The following is a 20,647-nucleotide window of genomic DNA, read 5'->3' as shown; positions in this document are numbered from 1 at the left end:
ATGGGTTGGGTTTGATGGAGCGAGGTGTGAGAGGCGGCGCGCGATGGGTTGGGTTTGATGGAGCGAGGTGTGAGAGGCGGCGCGCGATGGGTGGGTTTGATGGAGCGAGGTGTGAGAGGCGGTGCGCGATGGGTTGGGTTTGATGGAGCGAGGTGTGAGAGGCGGCGCGCGATGGGTTGGGTTTGGTGGAGCGAGGTGTGAGAGGCTGCGCGAGATGGGTTGGGTTTGATGGAGCGAGGTGTGAGATGCGGTGCGCGATGGGTTGTGTTTGATGGAGCGAGGTGTGAGATGCGGTGCGCGATGGGTTGGGTTTGATGGAGCGAGGTGTGAGATGGGCGCACGATGGGTTGGGTTTGTGGGGCGAGGTATGAGAGGCGGTGCGCAATGAGTTGGGTTTGCTGGGGTGAGGTGCGAGAGGCGGTGCAGGATGAGTTGGGTTTGTTGGCACGAGGTGCGAGAGCCGGTGCGCGATGGGTTTGGTTTGATGGGGCGAGGTGTAAGAGGCGGTGCGCGATGGGTTGGGTTTGATGGGGCGAGGTGTAAGAGGCGGTGCGAGAGGGGTGAGGTTTGATGGGGTGATGCGTGAGAGGTGGGGAAAGGTGGCGGTTAAGTGAACCGTATACAGAACGGGAGACAGGAGACAGAAGGAAAAGCACGGAACTGGCCAGAGGATGGGGTATGGTAGGAGGTTGCAGGGGGGGGGGAGGGGGGCAGGGCAAAGCAGGATGAGGCAAGCTAAAGCTAGTCAGATCAGGACAGGATAGGACGGGGCAGGGCAGGGCACAGCACGACAAGACGTGGGGGTAAGGGCAGAACAGGACAGGACGAGGCGAGAGGGTACAGAACACAATGCAGAACAGGGCTGGGTAAGATTGGATAGGACCGGTACCGGATCCAGAGAGGGCCTCGTAGTCATGCCCCCCCCCCCCTTGGGCCCCAAAGGAGTCCTTAGCCTCCGAAGCGGCCCACAGGCTCCAAATGGGTCACAGACATTAGGCGGATCCTGGGGGGGGGGGGGGGCACGGGGCCATGGCCCCCCAAAAAACTGAGTGTTTTGCCCCCCCCCCCCAAAAAAAAATCCCAGAAGTTCATAAGAGTTTCGCCTACTTACCGTCTGTTTTAACTTTGATCGTGCGGTACCAAACATTTCTTTCCGTTTCGGAAAAAACTTCATGAATAAAAGTTGGCAGCGAGCTGCAGCCGCCACATCGCTCCGTGGCCACTAGCATCATCCTTTGTTCGGCTTGCTCACCCTGTTTCACCGTTTACCACCCTGATCACCATTTGCATTGAACCCCATCTGACCAGTTGACTCTTGAAAGTAATATCTTAGGTTACGAGCTTCGTAAACATGCATACTGTATACAGAAGATTCAAAAGCATTTCGGTGCTTGAATGGTGACCCTACTAGGTACTCGCGGAAGGCACCATGCACTGGACCTCGGATCCCACACCAGCCAGATGGCAACGGACGGTTGCCCCTCCCTTCCTCCCAAAACTCCAGGCTAGATCCGCCCCCCGCCACAGACTCTGAAGAGGCCCACAGCCGGCCGAACAGACGCAGGCTTTTTTTAAAACGTGGCAAAATTGGACGTCTTCGTGCCTACAGGCGCAAGAGCAGTCGCAAGCGAAAATGAAGAGCTCACGAGCAGAAACATGTGATTCTGCGCTGATTGAAAGGGCAGTGTTTGGGAAAATCTTGGGGTTCATTGCGCTATCCTGGGCGCTCTTGATCACACGGTGACGCGTACAATCGTCTTGGGCACTTGATATTGACGCGAAGGACCCTAATCCTTTGTCTCGGGCTATTATTCATCTGCCAATGCAATCTCGACGGGTCAAGTTCATTAGTTCACGTAAATCAGTCTTGGGTTCTTTTCATTTGCTCGGAGGGCCCTGCACTCTGGTCGGAACGCTATAAATCAACCTACCGAACACTCCCGACCATTGAGGGGCTCACTACATTGATCTTGGGTTCTCCTCGCTTACCCTGAGGACCCTACCCTGTTGATGAAAGCCTCTTTGTTGGCCTGCCGCAGCACCCTCAAATGCTCAGGTGCCGCTCCTGTTGGTCTCCTTTTTTTCATTTTTTCGGGGGGCCCACGCCGTTGACGGGAACCTATATGTGAATCGACCCGGACACTCTTGATCGCTTCGGGGCCCTCCACATTGGTCCCGAGCTTTTCCGATGAAGTCAGAGGAATTTTACCACGTTGCCGAAATCTCCAAACGTGCTCGTGAATACCAGGCCGTTCCGCCTGCCCGCGTGTACGGGAGTGACTAAATTACTTCGAGCATGCAAAGTTCAAGATCTGCACGATGACAGTTCCCTTAGCGCCTGAGCTTTAGAGCAGTCGTCAGATATGCGCCGACAAATTTTAAGGACAGTTATCGAACTCGATTTTACGTGCCGCCGACATCGTATGTCATTTGCGAAATCCTGGATGCACTGCTTAGGACAGGGTGGGACGGAAAAGAACAGAACAGGACAGAAAAATGCAACAGGTTATATAATTGTTTCCTGCCCCTTTTCTTCTTGTGCTGTCCTGGTCCTGGCTTGCCTTCCCCTGCTCTGCCATGCCCCTCTGCGTCATAACTCTGCGAACCACTCAGGTCGGGTACACCCATCCAGATCCTCTCTAGCTTCTGTACAGTCTTCTTAAAGGTAGGATGGAACAGACAGGAGAGAGCAGTAGCAAATATAGGACTTCGTGTTTGACACCACAGACAGGTGAGAGCAGAAGCGAATCTAGGATTTCGTGTTTCAGAGTAGGGGGATGTCAAACTCATTATTCTGCTGTAAGAGCCACTTGAGCACATTGTGGCGTGCTAAACTTCATGCATGCGCATAGCATTTGGACTTATTCGTAATTGTCCACCTCAGTTTTCCGTCGGAATTTGTCCGCGTGCATGCGAACAGTTTTATGGAAGCCACGTACAACCAGCGCCATCTTGAATACACCCCCCCCCAAAAAAAAAAATTGATGATAGGTCGCTGGCTCGACGACGACTCGACGACACGCTCCACACGTCACACTTTGCGTCCATAGGTATCTGTCAGAACCGGTTTAGTCCATGCGGTGTCCCGTGCAGGTAATATGCTAGCTGTTTCCGTCCCCGGTTCCATTTGGTTTAGTCCTTGTTAGTGGGAGGTACTCACGTTCTATGCTTCTACTCTGTTCTACCCTATGCAGAGGCGGCCCCACGAATTTGAGTTGAAGGGGAAAAATTTTTCAGCGGACCTCCTGGACAAAACGGCGCCTTCTCACAGCGGGGGGGGGGGGGGTCTCCTGGTCAATGTCAAATGTCAGGGCCAAGGGCTTCTGGGGGCAAGTACGCCTTCATGAAACTGTGACGTGCATTATATCCAAGTAGATAGATGTCGACAATTGAACGAAATAGAATAGGGGCCTTCTGTTTATTTATCAAAGGACCTTGGTAACCTAAAAGGGGCTCCTCGTGCAAAGTGGGACCTCCTAATCCAGAACAGGATGCTTACCAGGGCCTCTGCTGGTTTGGTATCGCGACCATATGACGCATGAAAGAGGCTTGCTGCCACAGAAATTGGGTCTTCTAAGCAAAGAGGGAGCATCCTAACCCAGAACAGAGCCTATTAGCTTATACCGTTTGCCTCCTGAGCCAGCAGAGGCCCCTTTAACACAGAATGGGGCCTACTGATCTAAAGCGTTAGCTACTTTGCTTATAAAGGTGGCCTCATGCACTAGAGAACGGGTCTCTCAATGTACAGAACGATGTTCTGAGCCCAAGATTTTATTCTCTGGCTCAATTATGCCTTCTTTTTAATCTCAATTTTCATAATTTACGGTTAGTTTACAATGTCTTTAGCTTGGGAGAAACGGGTCTCCCCAACTTTTGGAGAACATGTTCTTATCCTCCCCCCCCCCTCTACTGGCCCTTCTGCCCCTTCTGTCTACTATACCTTCCTTGATCCTAGGGCCCTTCAAAAGAAATGTATGCGCCCATCGGCCAAAGACAAAATTTTCAGTGACGTCATTGGTGGGAGTAAAAAGGGAAATCTTAGATTGATCGAATCACTATTTAAAGGAATTTCAGTCCCCTTGACTCTATCACTTGCACGACGTCAAGCCGCCGCCTCTCTTCACTGGTCGAGCGCGTGGTGGCAGTGTCTGGGTTTTAGTGGGTTGTACTCTTCAAGCCCATTCAGGTGAGGCATAGGAAGACAGAAAAATGGCATTAATTGATGTACTCTATGCGAAAATTTGCCATGCCAGCGCCTGTAGGCTGCACATATCTTATGTTTCTATCGTGAACCCTTGGGGGCTCATCCGCTTCTCATCGTTGTTCATATCTCATCTTATGTTCTTATTTCGTGTACCCGTTAAGAGATTCACTGTCACCTATGTGAAAGCACTGAGAAGGAGCTCCAACCAGTGCATGACTCCATTTGCCGTGTGCCCACATTACCTGCCAAGTACCAACACTGCACTGAAAGTTGGCCTGTGGCTCAGGTGCTTCTCAAAGGCCAGTGCTACAATCTCTGCATAAGGAGCAGTGTGATATATAGGTAATATATGTACCTATAGTATATATAGCTTAATAAGTAGGATGATAAGCCTGGATTAAGATTGAATTTGTTGAATTTGCCATGCCAGTGCCTGCAGGCTGCACATATCTGATGTTTCTATTGTGAACCCTTGAGGGCTCATCCTCTTCTCATTGTTGTTCTTTGGTGACCATATCATGCAAAAGGCATGCACAGGACATAGGGCTGCATTTTGCCATTACCCATTGCCTGCCGAGTCTGGCTTGGTAGTTATGGATCAACCAGACATTTCAGAGTTTTGGACAGTTTTAGATGTTCATTGCATATGCAAGGTATGCAAGCTTAGCTGGTAGCCTAATGTCACTTATTATTAATTCAGGAAGAACCTTGAACTTATTTCTGTGTTGCTGCTGGTAGCTTCCATTCATTGGCATGCACTGATATGCTTTCATTCTGGTGCTTCTGCTTATGTCATGAAAATAAGGGGTCTCTTCAGCCTGCCTGCTACAGTTTCAGTCTTGTAGGTGTCTTCTACATCTCCTGTGTATATCTATCTTATCCTGCATACCTTAAGGCACTGGAATGTCTCTTGGTGAGGCAGGCTCTTTGAAAAGTTGTGTGCTTCTCCCTTGACAAGTTAAGGTTTTTCAAAGTTTTATTGCATGTGTCAGCCAACTGTGTGGCCCTGCAGGGTATGTTGGTTGTCTTACTAGGGACTGTCTGCCCTGTCTTAGATTATTGACTGCTCTTGATGGAACTCTGAGCATGTAACATGTACTTTCCAAATATGTCCAGTAAGGCTGGACATTTAGAAGGAAGCAACCAATCGCTTTGTAGTATGATCTGGGGCTCAGGAAGAAGCACATCTTAAGAGTAATATAGTTGTGACCTCTACTACAGTGATAATTTCTCACCAATTGCCATGCTAGATTCCATTAGGCAATGACCATCATCTCATTGGTGATATGCATGGACCATATACATGGTCACTCTCTAGTAGGCACAATTGTATCATCCTCACACATAACAAGCAGGGGTACCAGGACTTGTGAACTGTGAATGGCCCAGTCACCCAGTCCACGTCAACCTGGCTGTCAGTGTTGCAGCCTATATATATTGATGCTAGCCTCCATGACATCATAGCTACTGCCTTTGTTTCTGTTTCCACATGCTCTGTCACAGAGTGTCTCGCTGTCACATGCCCAGTGCTGACCTGGCTGTCAGGGCCTGGGATCAGAGTCCGCTCTGACCAGTGCTTGTTGTTTCATGAGCTCTGTGCCCAATTGCATATCATGAAATGTCATTTCAGTGGTAGGATTGTGTACTGAAATTTAAAGGTGTCTTAATGCTTGGCACAGTCTGCTCCGCTCTGCGGCATCACCTGACCCTCAGTGCTGCCGCCGACTGCAGGCCACCACAGTCGAGGGCAGACAGCGAGTGTCTGAGGTGATTTGACCCCAAGGATGGGTAGATATAGAGACAGGCATTCTAACCTACCACCAAATCTGACCAACCCAGACCACCAACCCATCTCTGGCCACTAAAGTGTCCTGACCTGTCACAGGCAGTGTCCCAATCTAACTACCCACGAACCCATCTCTGAACACCAAAGTGTCCTGACCTGTCACAGGCAGTGTCCCAATCTAACTACCCACAAACCCATCTCTGAACACGGAAGTGTCCTGACCTGTCACAGGTGGTGTCCCAATCTAACTACCCACAAACCCATCTCTGAACACAGAAGTGTCCTGACCTGTCGTGGGCCGTGTCCGTCAGATGCTGCGTGTGCTGGGCAAGGCAGCGGGCCGCCTGCTGGCCGGCGAGGCGTCGGCCAGCGGCCAGACGGCCCGGGCCATCGGCACCTACGTCATCCCCGACCATCTGGCGGTGAGTCGGCCGCCGACGCCGTTGACACCGCCTCACGCCGGCCTTGTCTGAACGGTCTCTTATGTAGGCCGAACAGGCGTTCTATGTGATGGTGATTGGTAGTGGTGTGGCATGTTTCAGAAAAGAGTCGGCCACTAAAGGTATAAAATCTTGCGAAGGGGATGCCTGTTTCAGCCCTGCGGAGATACGTAAATAATGATGATGATCGGCGGCTGCGTGGCATGTTTCAGAAATGCTTTCGGACACTGAAGGTGTAAAATTTTGCGAAGGGGGAGGGCTGTTTCAGCTTTGCGAAGATCACGAGTAATGAGCAGGGATATGGGGCTGGATGCTGTCTTGTGGGGTCCCCGGGAGATGACGCCGGAGTGTTTGCTGTAGTTGTTCAGAGAGTTTACAAGGCTGTTGTGAGGGCGCCTGTGGCCCCGCCCAGGCTGTAACCACTGGTGTTAAGCTGGACCATGATCCTGACCACCTCTGTCACCCCTGCGCCGCGGCTGTCGCAGTTTCACAGATACGCTTCCAGCTCCCATTGTGGAGACCTGGAGCTCCTTCCACGCACCGCTTTTGCTGCTTCCATGTACGGCGGCTAGAGAAGGCCTGCGCTCATCGCACTGTGAGTGGACCGAACACCGCGCAAGGCAGTAGCTGACCATAACTGTTTCGCGTCGCCGACAGACGATCCCGGAGCAGGAGGACCCCGAGTTCTTCGAGATGGTGGAGTACTTCTTCCACCGCGGCTGCCAGCTGGTGGAGCCGCATCTCGTCGACACGATGAAGTCGCGCGTCTCGCGGGATGACAAGGCGCTCAAGGTGCGCGGCATCCTGCAGATGATGGAGCCGTGCCATCACGTCATCGAGATCTGCTTCCCGCTGAAGAAGGACGACGGCAGCTTCGAGATGATCACCGGCTATCGGTCGCAGCACTCGCAGCACCGCGTGCCCACCAAGGGAGGTGGGTCCGGCGCTGCGGCGCTTAAGCAGAGGCCGCGGAGACGGAATGACGAGTCCAGCTGAGAAGACCGTTCCCCGAGTCCGGCGGGAAGACTGGCTTTCAAGACCAGCTGGGGAGGCAGGTCTCCAAGTCCAGCTGGGGAGGCGGGTCTCGTAGTCCAGCTGGGGAGGGGTCCCCAGGTCCAACTGGGTAGGCTGGCTTTCAAGTCCAGGTGGGGAGGCGGGTCTCCAGGTCTAGCTGGGGAGGTGGGTCTCCAAGTCAAGCTGGGGAGGCATGTCTCTAATTCCAACATGACAGGCAGGTCTCCAAGTCTAGTTGGGGAGGTGGGTCCCCAATTCCAGCTGGAGAGGTGGGCCTCCAAATCCAGCTGGGGAAGCGGGTCTTCAAATCCAGCTGGGGAAGCAGGTCTCCAAATCCAGCTAGCGACACGTGTCCCCCCGTCCAGCTGGGGAGGCGGCTTGCCAAGTCCAGCTGGGGAGGCTTGTCTCCTGATCCAGCTGGGGAGGCAGGCCTCCACGTCCAGCTGGGGAGGTGGATCCCCAATTGCAGTGGGGGAATGCCCCCAATCCATGCTTGGATGGTGTTGTTCGTTGTGTTCTAGGAATTCACGGCACTGTATTCTAGTTGTAACCTATCGGTACGACATTTTTTTGCTAGCTCCGTGCCTTCTGATTGGGTGGTTGTGTGGGATCAGAGTCCACGTTAAGTAGCGCGCGTTGTATGGGCACTGTCCCTGCTATCCGATCTTAAAACTCCAGGTCAGCGGCAGACTTTTGCGGCGAAAGCTGAACACGCCGCAATGGCCAGCCTGGTCCGTCCGGCCCTCTGACGTCACCTGACCTTGAGCGGGGCCTCTGCCACTGGTTGCAGACCATTCTGTCAAGGCAAATGGCGAGCACGCTAAAGGGAATGTTCTTCATTGGGAGATATTGAAGGAAGCATCAAACGTGATGAGATAAGCTTACTTCTTGCTTTTGGTATAATGTTAAAACTGTTATACTGAATGCACGTTGTTATCAGGGTGTGTTCCATATTTGTATGGGGCTTTGAACTGAAATAGCCATTTCGAAGATCATTTGATGCAGTTTACAGCCCTGACATTCGAAAGACTTAAATCGCTGTAGTTTGTGAGCTGTACGCTCGCGAAGATGTGGGTACCATTTCGGGGAGAGTATTTCAGCCACATCTGCATTCATGGCGTCATAATGATATCATTCAAATACTGCTATTCCATAAGCCGCACGCCAATCAAGGCCAATAAAGATAGAATTGTGGGGTGGTTCATATCTGGCGTTCCTGAACACAATTTCAAGGTACAACGGCCGTCAATTGGTTCTCCATCAGTGTTGTGCAAAGTACGATGATATAAACAATGACGTATTGAGGAGCATATTTACTAAACAGACAGACTGTGTTTACTAGAGCAGTCTTTTCTACTTAAACGTATACCAATAGTTATTAGTGAACTTGTCTCATCATACCTGATGCGTGTTTCAATGTATTCGAAGGTGAAACATTCGCTTGAAGGGGCTAAGACCGCTCTTGACAACTAAGTTTCTCCATTTGGGAAAGATGCTCCTCAAAACGTTATTTTCTGGTGATGTTCTTACGTATTTAGCCGTGAGTTTAAGAAACTTGCTTCTATTCATGCAGTTGGTTATGGCGCGCGCTTTTCTTAAGTTATTGGATTTCCAGTCGTTTGTAAAAAGCAGCAATTATGTTCAACCTTTTTATAGTATTTGGCACAAAACGTGATCCATGATTGAAACTTGACAGCCCACTGACGCCCACTCTATTTGAAAGTCGTGCTCACGAACGCCGGACCTGAACGACTCGGCGATATTAACCTTTTTGGCCTTGAACGCCCCATGGCCTATGAAGTGACAGGGTTTGAATGAAGTTTCTATGACGTCATGCATGCCTGAATGGCGTCGAAACTGTCTGCACGAAAAAGGCTGCTCATCTTCGCCGGCGTGCAGCTCAGAAGCGAGAGCGTTTTAGGTCTTAAGGGAAGGGCTGTGACCTGCACCGAATGATCTTCAAAATGGCGACTTCAATTTAAACCCCATACAGATGCGGAACACCCTTTAAGTGACTCGATTCCACGCGACCACGGATGGGTGAATCGTAATGCGGGTGCGATTCAGCCAACCGGGCTGCGGCAGTATCGCAGTTGGAGCGGCAGCATCGCAGTTGCCGCATTCGACGGGGAAATTGCACGCGCATAACTGCTCACCGTGATCTGAAGCCGGCTGGACTCACGCTATGACATGGGGGTAAACGCCACGAAACACCGAAGGCTGTCGACGAAAAGCGCAGGTCGCGCCGGGCGGTCGGGTCGCCCACTGTATGTGTTTGTGCATACCAGTGACCTGGTTGCGATGCATTTTTGATTCCTCAGAATCTTGTCAGTCCTCTTTTAGGACAGAAGCGCGAAAACTTTTGCCCCACGGCTCAGAAATGGCGTGGTAAGATTTCCGACAAGACTGACAAGCACTTTCTTCTGGGAAATGCGGCGTAGTGGCTGGGTGGCATGAGCGACAGCGAGACCAGAGGCTGCCGTGGGCGCGTGCCGGCTCTGTGCGCCGCCACGCGCCGCTTGGCTAGCCGCCAGCGATGCGGCCCGGCCGGCGGCGGCCGACTGCAGCGCTGGTCGACTTCCGCCACCGGCCGCGGCCGCGGCCGCTCACCGGTCGGGGCCGGCTGCGGGTCGTGCCTCCGTGCACTGTGACGCGTCGGCAGTGGCGGCCGATGGCGGTGGCCTGAGCTGTGCAACTGCCGCCCACTCGCGGCCACAGCCGGAGCTGAGCTCGATGCAGAGCAGGCCGGCGGGGTGGGACAAGGGCGTAACTGGCTGCCCTCCAACGGCATAGCAAAAGTTAGGCCGTGGTATTGGGTGGAAAGCAATGCCTCAGTGGTGGTCACCACTTCCTGCTGACTGTGGTTCCGTCGTCTGCAGGCTTTGGTATGGCGCGGAAAGGAATGCCTCAATGCCGGCCACCGTTTACTGCTGACTGATTCCGTTGTCTGCGGGAATCGCATCACTATCACACCAGTGCACTCGTCTCAGGCCGCCGTCTGCCTGACGGTATGTGACCTTGCATGACCTTTGGGCATTTCGCCTTCACGGACGGCGGGATGCGCTGCGATCATGGCAGCCTTGTCCTTGAACTGGCGTCTGCCGGGTGCCAAGCCAGGCCGATGAAGTTCATCGGGCGGTTCTCGGTCGCCTCCGTGGCGTGGCGTGGGTTCGGCTTTTTGCAGACCCTGTTTGCGCTGCTGGACAGGCGCCAGCAGGGTGAGGGCGCCAAATGTAGACTGGCCTCATGTCAGACGCACAGAAATGGCGCGGCGCCTGGCTGAGGAGGAGCAGGGACACAACGGCTAGGACGGGGATAGGGACGGACGCCGGGCGGGCCATGGACAGGGGCACACGTCAGACGAGGCAGGGACATCACGGCCGCCGGGCGGGACTGGGACAGGGTCGGGGACGGACCAGCACGGCAGGGACATCATCAGACTTGACTGCAGAGGATACGGGGCTAGACACAGGACGGGCCACCAGGCTGCACACGGTCCAGACAGGACACCGAGCTGGGCAAGTCAGGACAGGACACCTGGCTGGACGCAGTCAGGACTCCGAGCTAGTCACAATCAGAACTTTTGGCTGGACGCAGCCAGGACACTGGGCTGGGCACAGTCAGGACACCGAGCTGGCCATAGTGCAGCGTGCTGGACGCGGTCAGCGGAGGCCCCTCGGCCATCCGCCGCCATCACGGCGCCAGGCCTCAGCCGGCGTTCTCGGCGCTGTCCGGTCGCATTCAAGCGCGGTGACTTGGTTCATGGCATCGCCGAGCGCTCGCGGCGGAGCAAGGAGGACGGAGCTGGCTGCTCCCAGTGGTTTTTGCTGTATGTATGCATTGTGGCGCCTCCGTGCATTCATGAGACATTGCCGGACAAGGCCGGATGTCGCAGGCCATTTAGGGACACTTGCGTCATCGTCCAGCATATATTTCCATCTTCCACTCTCAGCACCTTCGTCACCGGCCCGCCGCCGGTGAGCGGCCTTCGGCGGGCGGTGTCGGTGCGCTCGAGCCGGCCGCTGCCGGTGCCGACGCTCGGTGGGGCGTGAGGCAGCGGACCCGCGCTACTCGGCTCCACGTGTGGTGCGCCGGCGCCCGGCCGTGGACCCGGGCGGACGCGTCGGCCGGGCGGGCCGCGCAGTTTACAGCTGGAGCACGGTCGCCGCCCGACCGGTTCTAGATTCGGTGAAGTCTGCAGTAAAAGGCGGCGGGGCGGCGGGGCAATTAGGACGGCCCAGGGAATTACCGGACGGAGCAGCTACCTCACCGCCGGCCGCGCCGCCGGCCGATCGTTCCCGAAAGGGAGGACGGGTTCTGGGACAGGGGCTGGCACGACCACGCCCAGCGACCGGCTCAGCCGGGCCGGACTCACCCCAAACCGGGCCACACACCGCACATGGCGGTAGGGAAAATTGCAGCCTCTTAAGTACAGGCTTCCAGGAGCTTGCTAGTAAGTTATCGGTTGCGGTATTCTCCAGGCGCGTTCTCGAGCAGCGCTTCTGTGCTCTGCTGCGGTTGTCCACCTTCCCTTGCCTGTCACGTGCGAGCCGCCGGTCGGTACGAAGTTCCAGCACCTCATACGCCGTCTCTGTCTCATCCGCCACATACGCCGCCTCTGTCTCATCCGCTGGTCGGCACGGAGCTCCAGCGCCACATACGCCGCCTCTGTCTCATCCGCTGGTCGGCACGGCGCTCCAGTGCCACGGCGCCTCTGTCTCATCCGCTGGTCGATACGGAGCTCCAGCGCCACATACGCCGCCTCTGTCTCATCCGCCGGTCGGTACAGAGTGTCGCGCCATGCGCCGCGTTGCGCCGCCTCTGTCTCAGTCGCCCGCTCCGCACTCATGTCAGGTATTTCGGGCCCCGGCTCTGGCGCACTGCCAACCCCCACACACCTCGGCGCCACGTGACAGCGGCCGGCCAGCAGCGGAGCGGTCGCGTCTGTGAAGACGGAGCGTCGCAAACGCGGGCGGCTCGGGCCGGCTGATTGGCCGGGAACAGGGGCTGGCTTTAATGTGCCGGCCTCAGGTCTGCGCAGGAGTCAGGGCCTCCGCAACCGGTGGGAGGCATTAGTCATCGTCGCGTATTCGCACCATTCCAGCAAATACGCCGCCACTGGAGGCAGATTGCACTGAGTTGTTATGCTCACGTACGATGGTTTCTGGGTGCTGCAAGGTGGGAGGGCTGCTGCTGAGCAGTGTTGCCAACGAGGTGTACGTATGTTTTAGTGTAATATCCCTCCATCATATTCCTCTATTGGATCTGCGCCCGGTGCATGCTGTCAACACAATATGGAATGGTTCATCGCGTGATGCCTTCACAGTTTAATACCGAACCAACTACACGATTACTGTCGCAAGTACTAAAACACAACATACATGACTAAAAACACTACGAACATGCCAATATAAAAATGGCATGCGAGTATGAACGTGCCTCAGCCACAAGATCACATCTCAAATCTTTGCTAAGCTGCTCACGTCCCTCACGGCACGCTTGAAGGCGGACAGTAAGCGGTACTTAGTTACACCGACCTGCGGCTCACTCTGCGAGGACGACGCTCGGCATCGAAAGGCTGCCTGCGAGCACTCCAGCCGGTATTTTGGCAGGTTCAACCGTCCTGCTTCGATGGAGCGATTGCCGCGGTGGGATGCCGAGGACCTGGTGGTTAACGTACTGCACAATCCGGGGGCCCGTTCGGGCAGCTTAGAACATTATGGACTTTGGTAACGTTCCGCACTTTGACTAGCCACTCTATTCGGTCCCATCCCAGAGCCCGGAGTGCCGGACGAATCCCGTCCCGACGCCGCGTCCCTGGCAGCGAGGTAATATGTATAACGAAATTTATAACGCCCCGGCAGCGAAATTTGTAACACCGGATCCTCTACAGTCTATTTTTGGGCGACGCTTCCCGATACTGAAAGGGAATGTAGGGGAAAGTAAGATGTAAGAATGTAAGGGCATGTGTGGGTCTCAATCCGAAGTTGTAACATGCGCTGGGTGAAGTGACGTCGCAGGCGGAAGGAAGATATCGGAAGTGATCTGCATTTTTGACCGCTTGACTGCTGCGCGAATCCCAGGACAGAACGGGGTCGTTGACGACACTAAGCAGCCGGACCGAGCGAAAGGGTAACATGCGGGCATTTTTATTTTTATTTTAGAAATTTGATCCGAACCCATTGAATGGATGGATTTCTGGGATCAGCGCTCACGCGAAGCAGTGCTTGTTGTGTGAGCCGTGACCCCTACCATCCGATCGCGCAATTCCAGGCAACGGCAGAATTTAGTGGCGAAAGCTTAACGTGCCGCAATGCTCGGCACGGTCCGTCCTGCCCTCTGACGTCAACTGACCTTTAGCGCGACCGCTGCCACCGGCCGCAGGCCATACCTGTCAAGGGCGAATAGCGAGCGCCTAAAGCGACTCGAGCCCACCCCGCCACGGGTGGCGATAGCCAAGTGAAAGTTTTTCGCCTTTTTTTAGAATTACGTCAGTTTTGGGGATTCATGTTGAGAAAGTGAATGCGGAACCAGCTCTTCATGTTCGCCAAAGTGTGTTCAATTCGAGTTGGGAGAGCGGTGAGAATTTGATCATCTGTCTTCGCTCGGTCTAGCAATTGGGCGTCGTCAGCACACATGACACAGTTGGGCAGGTGGCATGGCAAATCGATTGTCAAAAGACTGAACAGGACCAGTCGGCTGCCGATCTGTGATTATCACCTACTACCACCTGTGACTACCACCTACTACCACCCTACTACCACCTGTGATCACCTGGCTCCGTCCGATGAGTTACAAACTACTTTCTCTTGAACCGCGAGGGATCGACGTCATGGACAACCGGGTCGCCGAACATATCTTTTTCGAACAGAGCGGAGATGGTTCATGGCTGTTGTCCAAATATTCATGAACTGGGTAACGGGGGCCGGCGGCATGGTGAAGTGCCGTCCCCGCTCACCCCGCGGCCAGCCGCCAGTGGCGCCGCCGCGTGGTCGAGGCCGGGGCCGGGACACTGCAGCGCGCTTGGCTCGTCAGAGGCGGGGGCCGGCAGGGTCTCGCACTGTCCCCCCTCCCCTCGCCGCCACCATTTCATGGCGTTGTCGATGCTCGCCACACGTGGCCCTTATCGCACGGGGTGCATCGCAGCCGAAAGGGGCCTTGCGGTGTTGGGTTCCGGTCCCAGGTTACAGCTGCGCGTCGAAGCGGCACGGCGGCGCTCGACACCGCTGTGACCCGACTTGGACCGGACAAGCGGACGGAGACGGCTTCGCCTCTGTGACAGATGTCTGGCACGGGTGCAGCGGAATGCCGGGGACAGGACGCGCGTCGTTGGCTGTGTTCGGCGACGGGCGCCGCCGGGCGGGTGTGAGCCTGCGCTGCTTCGAGGAGACGTCCCCTCACGCGGCGCGGCGTGCCACGGCGGGCTGCCGCTCCCCCCGGCCGGACCGCGTCGCGTTTCCATGGTGACCGCGGCTGCGCGACCGTGGCCCGACCACTTTTTGTAGACCGAGTCGATCTTCCAAACATATGAATGGCAGACATAAATTTCTGACACCAGCTGGGGCGATCTTCCTCCGGTAAAAAAAGAAATAGCCTGTGCGTCGCTAGCGAATCACTTCAGGGGTAGGCTGTTCTCCGAAATCGGTGCAGAGCGCGGCTCGGCTGGGACGCCATGGCGACCAGGCTGCGTCCAGCCCGCGCGAGTCGCGAGCACGCCTCAGCATCGGTCGTGAGCCAGCCCTCGACGCACCGGTGTTATGCCGGTCGGCCCACGCTGCCGGCCGGCAACGTGGGCCGGGCTCTGCGCGGCGGCGCACGGCCTTGGAATAGCGCTGGCTGCGTAGGCGGGGGAGCTGCACGTGACGCCGTTCCCAGAATGCCGTGTGGGGTTGTGAGGAGACGGGCCGCTGCCAGTGGTGTGGTTTGATGGGTGCAGGACAGGAGGACTGCAGTCGTGGGCTGCAGTCGTAGGCTGCAGTCGTGGGCTGCAGTCGAGGGCTGCGGTCGTGGGCTGCAGTCGTTGGCTGCAGTCGTGGGCTGCAGTCGAGGGCTGCAGTCGTGGGCTGCAGTCGTAGGCCGCGGTCGAGGGCTGCAGGCGTGGACTGCAGTCGAGGGCTGCGGTCAAGGGCTGCAGTCGAGGGCTGCAGGCGTGGGCTGCAGTCGTGGGCCGCGGTCGAGGGCTGCAGTCGAGGGCTGCGGTCGAGGGCTGCAGTCGTTGGCTGCAGTCGTGAGCTGCGGTCGAGGGCTGCAGTCGTGGGCTGCAGTCGAGGGCTATAGTCGTTGGCTGCAGTCGTGGGCTGCAGTCGTGGGGATAGCTGTCTATGTGAGGTTGCGAGCACGGGACTGCAGCCACTGACGTAGTACGGCTCGGAGCGGAGCAGCCCGCTACTGACCTTACACCGTCCACCGGCCGCGTCACCGCGTGTTACGTCAGTCAGCGAGCCCGGTGACATCAAAGACAGATGCCTTCTCCGAGAAACGCCTCGAGCAGCTGCCCAAACGGCTGTTGAACGGCCCTTGGCTTCGGAATGTCGTTCAGTGCCGGGGATTCGAGTGAATATGAGGCGTCGCTGATTCGGACTCGACTGTTCGGGGCGGTGGGGTGGACGGCGATTGCAAGTTGCGCACGTCGAATCGGAAGTAGGGCAAGTTATCGGATCGTCGGTCATCGAAATGAATCAGAATCATCTGATTGCTCTGTTGTGGGCGTGTCGCTGCCAGTCGTCTGTGTCAGCGCCGCACACCCCAGCCCAGTCGGCTCCTGCTGGCGACCTCTCTTCACTGGCTGGTCGTCCCGGTCGCTGCCCGGCGCCGCACACCCCAGCCCAGTCGGCTCCTGCCAGCGGTCCCTGTTCGCTGGCCGGTCGCCCCGGTTGCTGCTCGGCGCCGCACACCCCAGCCCAGTCGTCCCCTGCGAGCGGCCCCTCCACTGGCCAGTCGTCCCGGTCGCTGCCCGGCGCCGCCTGCCGCCTGTGGCGGCCGGGCCGCCGCCTCCAAGCCGACGGCGGGCGAGCGGCGGCCGGCGCCGCGCAGCTGCAGCGGCAGACGCGAGGTCACATGCCGGCCGGCCGCCGTGTGACGTCAGCGACGCGCCCCCGCGGCGCCGGCCCGCCATTGGCGGACGCGGAGGCCGGGCCGGGGCGGCGGCTGAGGACGGCGAGACCGGCCGGCTTGCGACGGGGCGGCGTCGGCCGCGACTGCTGTGTCGACGTCTGGCGTGTGGGGCAGGGCCGTCCGCGTGGCAACGGGCCGGCAGGCGCCGCGGATGGGACGCTCCACTGAGCAGGCGCCGCTCGGGGCGGCACATGGGGTTGGGACGCGTGGGTGGGCGTGAATTCGCCCGCTTAAAGCCGCCTGCTTTGGCTGGGAATATATGAGCCGTTATAATCTTATGTATTTAGAGGTGACCGGGACCATGATTTTGTGGTGGCCGGGAGAGATAGCATGGTTGATGGGATGAAGCTGCTGTGCAGTTGTAGCCGTTTAAAATGGTTAAGGCTACTTTGTGGGGTGACTGGAAGCACCTAGATGTTATGATATCGTGTCCGTTTCATATTTTGAATGGATTTTGACCGTGTCATCGCTGCTATCACGGATGTCTGTCCAAGGAGAGGGAAAGCTGAGAATTCTGCCCTAATAATGTTTCAAGGTGTCCCAAATGCATGTAAATTTTCGTCAAATGGGGATAACTTTGTTGGGCGACATTTGCTATTTTGTGCCCGTCACTTTGTCGTGAGGGTTAAAATGCCCTTAAATTGCATACATCGAGTGGTCCATACATACAACAGGCACGTTTGCATCAATTGAGGATTACCTGCGCTTATTGTCAACGTGTCTTCTCATATAAGACGTTTTTATGCCATTGAAATAATGCATTGCCTTCGTTCAGAGTTGCCATCCTACTCGGGGCCATGCTATTCCTTTCACCATCCATTTCCCCGCCCAATCTCAATTGAAACTTGACTGGGCTATTCAGATTACACCCATGTGCGGGGTTTCGTCCCTGGCACACCTCAGTTGACTCCTGTGTCGAGCTCGGCGACCCGGTGCTGACCTGTGCGCCCCGCCGCTGAACCAACTGACCTGTGTTACCCTGCTGCTGACCCCTCCATGGACTCTTTGGTCCGCTGACCCATCTGGGTCATCCGTCTCCTCTGACCCGGCGACCTCGCCGGAGGCCAGCCTCTCTCACTAGCCGGCTCCCTTACTTGTCTCCGTGACCCGGTGACCCCGCTTCTGCCGCCGCTGTCACCTCGTGACCCCGCCACTCACCCCGTCGTGACCTGTTGCAGGTATCCGGTACTCGATGGACGTGTGCACAGACGAGGTCAAGGCGCTCTCGGCCCTGATGACCTTCAAGTGCGCCTGCGTGGATGTGCCGTTCGGTAAGACGCCCGCCCTGGTGCCGTCGGCGCCTGGTGATAGTGGTGCTGGTGCTGCAGCCCGGAGGGACGCCAGGCTCACGCGCACCTCGGGGTGGCATCAGCTGCGATTCGTTTTTAATTTGTATCGGGCCCGTATGATTTGTGTACCGGTTTGTAAATTTGCTACGACGGTGGCTGTCCGGTTTGCCAGAGAGCGGTAGTAGGCGGCCGAGGAGTCCGAGTAGAAAGCTGTCCAAAAAGTCGCAAAACAAGGTACATTGAGGAATATGGCATACTTGCGGCACTTTCTTTTCGTTCTGGTTCATGGTGGTATTTGGATGCACTTGTGCAATTATCCTGTACAGCTACCTATTGGGCCATTAATTTTTCAATCGGTACTGTGGACTTTGAAGGAAAAACGGGTCTGGTCACGGAAGGCGAGCTTTAGTGTTAGGGTTGAACGTTGGCCGCTGGCTGAGCCGTCTCAGCAGAGTTCGCGGTGACTTTAGGCCTGTCTAATGTCCGTACTTCTGGGGCTCAGTGTGTGCAAAAAAATACATTAATGTCAAATGTCCGACGGTCAAAATAACAGCACCATTTGTTATTGGCACTGCCTTGAACTGTGATATGTGATACAAATACCGTGAGCTAGTTCATCGAGCTTTTTAAACATTCGTTAACGCACGCTCGGGCGGCCGCTTGAACACGCTTCGCTCGGATGTGGGTCAATATTCCCCCCTCCTGAGATCTCGAAAACGAAGATAGCTAGAGACACCAAACTCGCAGGGTGGATCGGCCTGAACATAAACTCACTTTTGATACAATTTGAGGCTTCTAGGTCATCACCTAGGGGTTAAATAGGCCCAGACAGGTCAAATTCCAGATTAATGTCTAAAGGGCCCCCAGACCTTCTCATGCAACCGCCGTGGAGCTGGATACCTGCTATAAGCAAAAGGTCAATGAGGTCAGTGACCTTGTTTGACTTTGATAATGTCAAGTGATCAAAAAGCTACGAGATTGCTACTTTTTTCCCATTTGAATGGGTGTCAGGGATCACGCCATGCGGTATGTTCCTCAGAACAGAGTGCTGACCGGAGTCAGTTTAGGTCAGTGACCTACGCTGACTTCATGAAGTCTATAGAACGCATCTGTTGCGATCCCTGTTATTAATGAATTCGAAATGAGCACCAGAAACTCCCTTATAGAACCAAGCTCCCGACTAAAAAAGCAGGTTACTTTTGACCTCGGCCTGACCTTCATGCCCGACTCTTGTTCAGTTGAAATGGCTGTGATTCTAAATTAAATTGGTTTATTGTCTAGAAACTCTCAGATAATTATCGTTTGGGCTAACACTCCGTTGTTGAATCACACAGAACGATTCCCGAGAAATGCCTTTCGCTCACAGCCATGACATGACTTTGGGCTATCATAGGTTAGCGACATGACAAAATGCATGTATGTTTTCATTTCAAAAGATTTGCTATTCAGTTCTCCAAAGCCATGCAAAGTTTGGCGCGGCTGCGCCGCGCCGTTCGGAAGTCATTCTGGAAAAACTTCCGTGAGGTAATTTAACCCTCACCCCCATTCGAGCCCATGTCAATGGCTCAAAAGGTCAATTGCCACTCGTATAATTCAAGGATATGAACTGGTTTGTCAACAGACAAGGTTGTGAAACCAACGTCGCTGTTTTGTGATCCGGCCGGCACCGCGCATCGCTAAGATCGAGCATTCCCCGTCTGCAGGCGGAGCGAAGGCCGGTATCCGCATCGACCCGTTCAAGTACTCCGAGCACGAGCTGGAGAAGATCACGCGTCGCTTCACCCTGGAGCTGGCCAAGAAGGGCTTCATCGGTGAGTATATCGCGCCGCCTCAGCCTGGAGTTGGCCAAGCGGGGCGTTATGGGTGAGCGTAGGCGCAGCGCGCCGCGTCACGTCGCGTCGGGCCGGACCAAGCCGAGTCCCACACGGCCAATCAGCCCCGTGTGGGGCTGGGGAGAGCGGGAGGCGCCGGCGGCTCGCGGTCGGGGTGTAGGGAGCAAGGCAGTGGAGGAACGCCCGGTATAGGTGTATACAGGTGGCTCCAGGTGGAATATACAGGTAGATACAGGCGGGGACACAGGTGGCTCGTCTGCTAAAACACATTGCCACACCAGCGACGTTCGCCCGGTGGTGCTGGACGAGTGCGAGAGATACAGTTGACTCATCTGTTCACACATTGTCATACCAGCCACATTCGCCCGGCGGTGCTGGACGAGTGCGAGAGATACAGGTGACTCGGTGCTGGACGAGTGCGAGAGATACAGTTGACTCATCTGTTCACACATTGCCACACCAGCCACATTCGCCCGGCGGTGCTGGATGAGTGCGATAGATACAGATGGCTCATCTGGCCACACATTGCCACACCAGCCGCATTCGCCCGGCGATGCTGGACGAGTGCGAGGGATACAGGTGACTCTTCTGCTTACACACATGACCCCCCTCGCCCGGCGGTGCTCTGAGACTGTGGCACGCGCCATGGACACGCGCTCTTTGCCGACGACGGCCGGTGCAGACCTGCCTGTGGGGCGACCTCTACAGTGTGCTGAGACGCTGAGCAGGTGGCGGACTGCTTTAGCTCTGGGGTCTGTTGGGAATGTGTTTTAAAGGGGGGGAGGGGGGAGTAGTGACGCCGCTGAGTGTGGCGCAGATGGCGCTTTGTTCGGACGTCATTTCAACAAAATCTGTAGGGGTCTATACACAGCCTCCATGGGGCTGGATACTGGTCTCAACAGAGATATATGGATCTTTGATGTGACTGGTGTGATCAGCTAGATGCTGTGAATGCGTTGTGCATCTAG

The 20,647-nt window shown here is 55.8% G+C and overlaps 1 protein-coding gene across 1 annotated transcript in view; it reads left to right on the top strand.

Annotated features, from left to right (window-relative positions):
• Nucleotides 1-4,098: 4,098 nt before the first annotated feature.
• Gdh (glutamate dehydrogenase, mitochondrial) overlaps nucleotides 4,099-20,647 on the top strand; it is a 31,046-nt gene continuing 14,497 nt past the window's right edge. Inside the window, exons 1-5 of the mRNA XM_037228189.1 lie at nucleotides 4,099-4,186; nucleotides 6,302-6,412; nucleotides 7,088-7,364; nucleotides 17,737-17,829; nucleotides 19,551-19,658. Of these exons, the coding sequence (XP_037084084.1) occupies nucleotides 6,302-6,412; nucleotides 7,088-7,364; nucleotides 17,737-17,829; nucleotides 19,551-19,658 (589 nt within the window). The 5' untranslated portion in view covers nucleotides 4,099-4,186. The remainder of the gene's footprint in view (nucleotides 4,187-6,301; nucleotides 6,413-7,087; nucleotides 7,365-17,736; nucleotides 17,830-19,550; nucleotides 19,659-20,647) is intronic.

The sequence above is a fragment of the Pollicipes pollicipes genome, unplaced genomic scaffold (genome assembly GCF_011947565.3).
Source record: "Pollicipes pollicipes isolate AB1234 unplaced genomic scaffold, Ppol_2.1 Scaffold_6052;HRSCAF=7182_pilon_pilon_pilon, whole genome shotgun sequence".
In the NCBI taxonomy this organism is placed as follows: domain Eukaryota; kingdom Metazoa; phylum Arthropoda; class Thecostraca; order Pollicipedomorpha; family Pollicipedidae; genus Pollicipes; species Pollicipes pollicipes.
This window is presented reverse-complemented; position numbering and strand designations above follow the sequence as displayed.